The sequence below is a fragment of the Schistocerca serialis genome, chromosome 5 (genome assembly GCF_023864345.2).
Source record: "Schistocerca serialis cubense isolate TAMUIC-IGC-003099 chromosome 5, iqSchSeri2.2, whole genome shotgun sequence".
Classification (NCBI taxonomy): Eukaryota; Metazoa; Arthropoda; class Insecta; order Orthoptera; family Acrididae; genus Schistocerca; species Schistocerca serialis.
Window position 1 is genome coordinate 373,739,059 of NC_064642.1, and position 9,464 is coordinate 373,748,522.

Here is a 9,464-nt window from a genome sequence, read left to right on the forward strand (position 1 = left end):
TTTTTCGTAAAAGAAGTATCCGGCTTGTCTTATATGCAGCAATCATAGTCGGGGATCTTTTATAATACAGTTTTCTATTTTGTATGATGTATTTTGAAGCAGTGTGATTTACACAGAGTGGCCCTGCATTCACTACGCTGGTAGCTTTTGTCTTTGCACTATACTTTTCCAGTCAACTTCTCGCCACTGAAAATTATTTCGTGTCAGGTGAGTCCTAAGGTACCACGTTGTCATGCGATAGCTTGGCTCTCAGCAAGATTTCGTCAGATAATTGCCATAAACTGGAAGCGGGAAGTTGCTAGCCCTTTTCCCGTTAATTTTTTTAAATAATATGTAGTACTTTACTGTCACCATTAGAATCACATGGAAAATGAAGTTGTCATACCATTTCAAAGTGTAGTGTTCAGATGCAATGTAGGACAGCTTCTGCTCAGAAAAATCAATACCCTATTTGTTTTTGTTGTAATCCACCACACATGCTGACTTTCACTTCTCCCTAGCTTTCTTATCAGTAAAAGGGAGCATCTCATCAGTATGCTATGTGCTAATTGTGTTTACATTTCATTTATTCTTCCAACACAATGCTAAATATTACCTTGTAAAGGTAAACAAAAAGTTAAAGTTAGATATAGTGGGAATTAGTGAAGTTTGGTGGCAGGATGAACAAAACTTTTGGTCAGGTGAATACAGGGTTATAAATACAAAATCAAATAGGGGTAATGCAGGAGTAGGTTTAATCATGAATAAAAAAATTGGAGTGCGGGTAAGCTACTACAAACAGCATAGTGAACGCATTATTGTGACCAAGATAGACACGAAGCCCACACCTACTACAGTAGTACAAGTTTATATGCCAACTAGCTCTGCAGATGATGGAAAAAATTGATGAAATGTATGATGAGATAAAAGAAATTATTCAGGTAGTGAAGGGAGATGACAATATTAGTCATGGGTGACTGGAATTTGACAGTAGGAAAAGGAAGAGGAGGAAACGTAGTAGGTGAATATGGATTGGGGCTAAGAAATGAAAGAGGAAGCCACCTGGTAGAATTTTGCACAGAGCATAACTTAATCATAGCTAACACTTGGTTCAAGAATCATGAAAGAAGGTTGTGTACATGGAAGAACCCTGGAGATACTAAAAGGTTTAAGATAGATTATATAATGGTAAGACAGAGATTTAGGAACCAGGTTTTAAATTGTAAGACATTCCCAGGGGCAGATCTGGACGCTGACCACAATCTATTAGTTATGAACTGTAGATTAAAACTGAAGAAAGTGCAAAAAGGTGGGAATTTAAGGAGATGGGACCTGGATAAACTGAAAGAACCAGAGGTTGTACAGAGTTTCAGGGAGAGCATAAAGGAACAATTGGCAGGAGTGGGGGGAAGAAATACAGTAGAAGAAGAATGGGTAGCTTTGAGGAATGAAATAGTGAAGGCAGCAGAGGATCAAGAAGGTAAAAAGACGAGGGCTAGTAGAAATCCTTGGGTAACAGAAGAGATAATGAATTTAACTGATGAAAGGAGAAAATACAAAAATGAAGTAAGTGAAGCAGGCAAAAAGGAATACAAACGTCTCAAAAATGAGATCGACAGGAAGTGCAAAATGGCTAAGCAGGGATGGCTAGAGGACAAATGTAAGGATGTAGGGGCTTATCTCACTAGGGGTAAGATAGATACTGCCTACAGGAAAATTAGAGAGATCTTTAGAGAAAAGAGAACCACTTGCATGAATATCAAGAGCTCAGATGGAAACCCAGTTCTAAGCAAAGAAGAGAAAGCACAAAGGTGGAAGGAGTATATAGAGAGTCTATACAAGGGCGATGTTCTTGAGGACAATATCATGGAAATGGAAGAGGATGTAGATGAAGATGAAATGGGAGATATGATACTGCGTGAAGAGTTTGACAGAGCACTGAAAGGCCTAAGTCGAAACAAGGCCCCAGGAGTAGACAACATTCCATTAGAACTACTGACAGCCTTGGGAGAGCCAGTCCTGACAAAACTCTACCATCTAGTGAGCAAGATGTATGAAACAGAAGAAATTCCCTCAGACTTCAAGAAGAATATAATAATTCCAATCCCAAAGAAAGTAGTTGCTGACAGATGTGAAAATTACCGAACTATCAGTTTAATAAATCACAGCTGCAAAATACTAATGCGAATTCTTTACATACGAATGGAAAAAATGGTAGAAGCCGACCTCAGGGAATATCAGTTTGGATTCCGTAGAAATGTTGCAACACGTGAGGCAATACTGACCCTACGACTTATCTTAGAAGAAAGATTAAGGAAAGGCAAACCTACGTTTCTAGCATTTGTAGACTTAGACAAAGCTTTTGACAATGTTGACTGGAATACTCTCTTTCAAATTCTGTAGGTGGCAGGGGTAAAATACAGGGAGCAAAAGGCTGTTTACAATTGGTACAGAAACCAGATGGCAGTTATAAGAGTTGAGGGACATGAAAGGGAAGAAGTGGTTGGGAAGGGAGTGATACAGGGTTGTAGCCTATTCAATCTGTATATTGAGCAAGCAGTAAAGGAAACAAAAGAAAAGTTCAGAGTAGGTATTAAAATCCATGGAGAAAAAATAAAAATTTTGAGGTTTGCCGATGACATTGTAATTCTATCAGAAACAGCAAAGGTCTTGGAAGAGCAGTTGAACGGAATGGACAGTGTCTTGAAAGGAGGGTATAAGATGAACATAATGGAATGTAGTCGAATTAAGTCGGGTGATTGTGAGGGAATTAGATTAGGAAATGAGACACTTAAAGTAGTAAAGGAGTTTTGCTATTTGGGGAGCAAAATAACTGATGATGGTCGAAATGGAGAGGATATAAAATGTAGACTGGCAATGGCAAGGAAAGCGTTTCTGAAGAAGAGAAATTTGTTAACATCGAGTTTAGATTTAAGTGTCAGGAAGTCGTTTCTGAAAGTATTTGTATGGAGTGTAGCCATGTATGGAAGTGAAACGTGGACGATAAATAGTTTAGACAAGAAGAGAATAGAAGCTTTCGAAATGTGGTGCTACAGAAGAATGCTGAAGATTAGATGGGTAGATCGCATAACTAATGATGAAGTATTGAATAGAATTGGGGAGAAGAGGAGTTTGTGCACAACTTGACTAGAAGAAGGGTTTGGTTGGTAGGACATGTTCTGAGGCATCAAGGGATCACCAATTTAGCACTGGAGGGCAGCGTGGAGGATAAAAATCATAGAGGGAGACCAAGAGAAGAGTACACTAAACAGATTGAGAAGGAAGTACCGTATTTACTTGAATCTAAGCCGCACTCGAATCTAAGCCGCACCTGAAAAATGAGACTCAAAATCAAGGAAACAAAATTTTCCGAATCTAAGCCGCACCTGAAATTTGAGACTTAAGATTCAAGGGGAGAGAAAACTTTTAGGTTGCACCTCCAAATCGAAACAAAGTTGGTCCAATGTGATTTGAGACTTTCTCGGCGTATTCCATTCGTGAAATCTTCTCGGGTGATCAGCCGAGTAAAGGCGTCGTCTTCTTGCAACGTTTCGAAGGGTTTCGTACCCATCATCTTCGCTTGAAGATGATGGGTACGAAACCCTTCGAAATGTTGCGAGAAGACGACGCCTTTACTCGGCTGATCACCCGAGAAGATTTCACGAAAGTTGGTCCATTGTAATATGAGACACAATTTAGGTCGAATGAATGACTTACAGCTACAGTGGTTTGGTTTGAGTCGTAAGCTTTACCAGGTAGCCATTGCTATGCGTCAGGCGCTCCGTCCGTATTTATACGGGTACCCTTCCTTTTTCACTTTGTTTAATCTGGTTCGAATTGATTGCTTATTTTTCTTTGATCTGATAAGTGCCTTTCTCTTTGTTATAGGTGTTTACGTCACTCTAAGCTGAAAATGCATTACTGTACTGTGTCGTGCATTGTTTGTTGCATTCTGATAATAAGTTTTTACAGCCTGTCGCCGCTCGTGGCATGGCTTGCTTTTGTGCACACTACCGCCGCTTACAATTAAAAAAAAGAGAGAGAGGAATCGTCTCATTAGCGAAACAATGGCAAGAGACTGCTATTTGTTGTTACTCACACTGCTGCTTTCTTTGATAATGATCAACAAGAACCAAATAATAGACTGCGTATGATAGATGATGTTCTGAACGAGAGTTCAGCAAAAATTTTTCTCCGTTTGAAAATCTTTGCAACACCTCTTTAGTAAATTACATTCTGCACAGAAATAAGTCATCTTAGATTTAAAAATCTAGTCAATTGTCGTGCTTCATTTCTGACTGTATCACTATTAGGCATAAGAATAATATGAATATAAACATGACATGATATGTATATTCTTCCGCGTTTGCTGTTGTCTCACTCTAGTTTCGTAGTTTATTAGGCAGACAGGAATTAAATGAGATAGCAGCAAACACGAAAGAATACATGGCAAAATGTTTATATTCATATTATACTTATAGTGAAGAGAATACTTCATGTCATTCACAATTCATAAAGGTTCATATTAGCAACCATCTCTTCTCATAGGTAGGAAAAAATTCAGTACGTAGAGTTGGCCATATTGACAAACATCCCAAACAGTCTTGCGAGTCGGATTTTTGTAGTACATTGAAATGCTGCTACATTCGAAGATTAACAATACGGAATTTGTATTTACTTTTTGGCTAATGTATGAAAATGCAGTGGTTGAAAATTGAGGCGGAGAAAAAAGCTCATCTTCCACCTTTTTTTTTTTTTTAATTTATTTACTGACGCAGAGGTTTTGGCGCCAGTATTTATCTTTGTGCCTGCAAAGCATGCCTGTGTAGCGCTACATATATTCAACGTCAGAAGTTAGTTGTGGCGGCACCTACCAGCATTATTCAGAACTTCCGCTTACTTCGCACTCGATTCTAAGCCGCTGGCAGTTTTTGGATTACAAAAACCGGAACAAAAAGTGCGGCTTAGATTCGAGTAAATACGGTAGGCTGCAGTAGGTACTGGGAAATGAAGAAGCTTGCACAGGATAGAGTAGCATGGAGAGCTGCATCAAACCAGTCTCAGGACTGAAGACCACAACAACAACAACTGCAGTTTTGGATCTTTTATTGCATGATGTAATGCCAGTTTGGATTTCTTTTAGCTCCTACAAGAGCAGTTTTTGCAGGTTCCATCTCTGAAGCAAGAGTGAGACTGTTGTAAAATCTGTCTGTTAACTCAGTGAAACACTTTGATTCTTAAGCAATGTTGCCTTCAAATTGACTGTGTTACATATCTTACCCACTTGAACACAGAAATTGAATACATGACCTGTGTCTGATAACTTGTGTAATGTTATACCTTATTTGTTTGGCTTTGTGGCGTATATTGCTTGAAATACACAGGGCCATTAATTTACACATACTGTCATCTATAGTGCTGTTCTGAGATGCTGGAACTTAGCATACACAGTTCAGGAGAGATTTTATCTTGTGCAATGGGTTGTAGCCAGTTTCTGCTTTTCTTCTTCCCTAATAAATTATTCTTTATATGAAAATTTTCGAAAATAGACAGATCCTGTCATGCCTCATAACTTCAGGATAGAAATTACATGTTACGATGATGATGATGATTGGTTTGTGGGGCACTCAACTGCGTGGTCATCAGTGCCCGTACAAAGTCCCAGTTTTTTCACACTCCAATTTTTTATTCTGTCCAATCTAGCCACTATCACGAATGATGGTGATAATGAAATGATGAGGACAACACAAACACCCAGTCCCTGGCAGAAGAAATCCCCAACCCGGCTGGAAATCGAACCCATGACCATGTGTTACAATGAGATTTTGGGACTAATGTTTTTCTGTACAAGGTCTTCCACTGTTACACATATGAAACATGATTATTGGAAAAGTTTTTTTTTTATTATTTTTTTATTTCAATTGGGGGGGGGGGGGGGGGGGGGGAAAGGGAGACTGTCTTCTATTTTGACAATGTACATGCAGGAGAAAGGGAACTCCTGCTTTATTACTTCCTTGTGCTCTGTTGGGCATACTGAATTGTTTTTTCCTTCATGTTGTCCATCATACAATCTGCAAGGAAGTATGAAGCATAGAATCTGCAAGAAAGTGTGAAGAAGAAGAAGAAGAAGAAGCAGAAGCAAAAAACACTCTTGTTATGCATCATTTTAATATGAACTTGTGTTCGATTGTACAGATTCTCATGAAAATACAGCGGTACCAGTAACATGATCAGTATTAGTTCAACTTTCCGTGTAGTGTGCATGGTGTGAAATTCTTGTCCTCATCCGTGGTCTTCCTTGCTCATCAACCTTGATATCCAAAGAAATAACATTACTAATTACCCTTGAAGTTTCTTGACGATAGCTTTCCTCGTTTGATTCTACTGGAAAAAGTCTTTGAAATTAAAACCCCTACTGAAAGGACTTTAAACTGAAAACTGAATTAAAACTGAATATTTCACTCCAAATATTTCTTACTGGAACTCATGGATATTCCTTCTTGAACATAGTACATGCCATCCTCAGTTATCTGCAACATCATCTTCTGAAAAATTAGTGTCAGTATAGGCAAAGTTGGAAGATAACACATGTTCAGTTTTATATTTGGTCATATTGTCTCTTGACATGTTGATGCTGTTAACTAGGTATGGCTGAAACATGCCATTGCAAAGCCACACAAAAAGAAAGAAATATGCATACCCCTACAGCATGCTTGGACCATCTAGTAAGCTACTGAGACATCCAGTTGTGTGCGGACCTTAAAAACATGTACAGTATCAAAGGGAAACAATGAAAAATGCATCGGAAAAATTACAGGTGGCAGACTTTCAGGTGGTCCAATCATGCCCTTATTTTTACAGATATCAACTCCAAAGTATTAACTGCATTTTCAACTAGTATGTCACACACATGCAAGGGTCAACTGTACAGCTTTGTAACTCAGACAGGTGCTGAAATACGGATCTGTTACTTGCCCTCTATCAGCAGGTCTAAATCTTATATGACTTATCAAGTATTTATCAAACAATGGAAAATCCAGGATGGAATGTAACAATACCAGAGAAGGGAAGTTGCTACTCACCATATAGTGGAGATGCTGAGTCGCGATAGGCACAACAAAAAGATTCACAAAATTATAGCTTTCGGCCATTAAGGCCTTTGTCAGCAGTAGACGAGTGCGCGCGCGCTCACACACACACACACACACACACACACACACACACACACACACACACACACACACACACAAAACGCGCGCACGTCTGCAGTCTCGGAGAGCTGAAACCAGTATTTATTGTTTATTAGTAAGTCTGTGGAAAATCAATCTTTGCTTTTAGACCATTATTATGGACATCATCTTCTCGCCACCTTGTGTCTCTTTCAATAACAGAGTTTAGGATATCTTTTTCTTCATTTATATGTCTTTCCCTTATTGTATTGCTTCTTGTGTGTGGCTCTTCTTTGACTCAAAAATATGCTCAAAATTTTAAAGTACAGGCTTTCAGCATCTGTGTCACGGTGTCATTTTACAGTCCTTTCATTTTGTGTCTGTTAACCTTGTTCCAGTTGCTTTTGCTGTTTAGTGTTTACATTCAGTTACTTAACGTATTTGATTTATGATTTTAAGTAATTGTTGTTGTAAAATATGCCATAGTTTTATTATTTGTATAAATATATTTTTGAAAATTTTTCTTTTCATAATAACCCATGTTGGACTGTTTTATAAAAAATATTTTGACTACAAGTACTGTATATGTGTGGCATTGCCTCTGTCACAAGTAAATAAATGGCTTTGCATACATTATCTAATTTGCTATTTGTTAATGCTTGTTGTAGGGGAGGACATTCACCATCCTATATTTATCGCCTCCTCAGTGAACTTTATCATCAAGATGACAATGAAAAATGAGATTGGGTAGAAAAGAGATTTTTTGAATTTTTTTTATACTGTGATAATTTTGCATATTTCTTTTTGTAAATAAAAAGCTTTTCAGTTATTTACTGTAACAATTATGAGTATATGCTCAACATTGACATTTTCATATGTATACTTAAATATCACATTTCCCATTCCTCATAAATACCTTGTGTGCCAGTCATTTGACATTTTGCTACAGCATTGTGCATTTATCCTGCATTTCAGGTGAGCAAAATGTGCACATTTTGAGAATTACATTTGTGTATTTGGAAAAAGGGGGGATAAAGACAGAATTGAAAACATCCTATCTGACTTGCTGGGAGGACTCTCTGAAGAGATTTGGATGCTACAGGGAAGTAATAAAACATCTCTGCTTTTTATGTGAGAGGAACGGTCATATTAGAGGCTATTGGAATTTACGCAGCTGAATAAGTATTAAGGAGAAAAAAAGGACATTTTACTAATAACTATATTTGCACATTCAAGAACAAAAAAATTTACAGCGAACACAACAGAATAATTAGCACACACAAAGAGTCTTAGACAATGCCAAAGGGTCTATTTTATACAGTGCACTTTGCGCCGTCACACACGAAATATATTGTTCACACAATTCCAACACCCCTCCTTGAACTTATATTTTGTGTGTTGCTTCCACAAGATAAACCAAATAGTCCCACAATCTTCTCAAACTTCCCCCTTTCCAAGGGTTTGGTCAGAAGGTCAGCTAATATGTCTTCTGTGCGCAGATAGTCCACGGCAATGTTCTGTCGCTCTATGTGGTCCCGAATGAAATGGTGCCGGATATCAATATGCTTTGTCCTAGCACTAGTAACATCATTTTTAGCTAGGTTTATGGCTCCCTTATTGTCACAGAAGATGGTTGTAGGTTCCTCAATTAAATTGGGTTCTATTCCACTTATTAATGTTCGTAGCCATAATGCTTCCTGTGTGGTGTAAGATAGTGCCATATACTCAGCCTCTACGGTGCTCAATGCAACAGTTTTTTGCTTTTGACAGGACCATGATGTGAGGCCCCCCATTAATTTTAAAACAGCAGCCAGTGGTGGAATATCTGTCTCCCAGTTCACTCCCCCAGTCCGCATCGCTATATCCCTCTAGTTTTGCGTTACCATCTCTATGGTATTTTAACTCATAGTTTGAGGTTCCTCTTAGGTATCGGAATATCCTCTTTACAGCTTTCCAGTGCTTTTCCTTTGGGTCTCTGTAATATCTGCTCACTGCATTGGTGGCAAAAGCAATGTCCGGTCGTGACGTTTGAGACAAATATAACAGACCCCCTACTGCTTCTAAATAAGGAACATTCTTGTCACATTCCACATCAGTCTCATTTACACTTAACTTCACTCCTACTTCCATTGGAGTACTTATGGGTTTGCAATCACTCAAGCCAAATTTCTTTAATTTTTTTCTGTGTATGATGATTAACTTATGCTCAATTCTTGTCTTTCTTCATCCTTAGTAATCTGCATACCTAAATAACGTTTGACTTCTCCCAAATCATGCACCTTAAACTTGGTTTGCAGCTGTTTCTTGAAAATTCTC

The 9,464-nt window shown here is 38.3% G+C and overlaps 1 protein-coding gene across 1 annotated transcript in view; it reads left to right on the forward strand.

The window, feature by feature from the left end:
* LOC126481175 (translation initiation factor eIF-2B subunit beta) overlaps positions 1-7,990 on the forward strand; it is a 74,026-nt gene extending 66,036 nt beyond the window's left edge. The window contains exon 8 of the mRNA XM_050104747.1: positions 7,817-7,990. Coding sequence (XP_049960704.1) covers positions 7,817-7,889 — 73 coding nt within the window. The 3' untranslated portion in view covers positions 7,890-7,990. The remainder of the gene's footprint in view (positions 1-7,816) is intronic.
* The last annotated feature ends 1,474 nt before the right edge of the window (positions 7,991-9,464 follow it).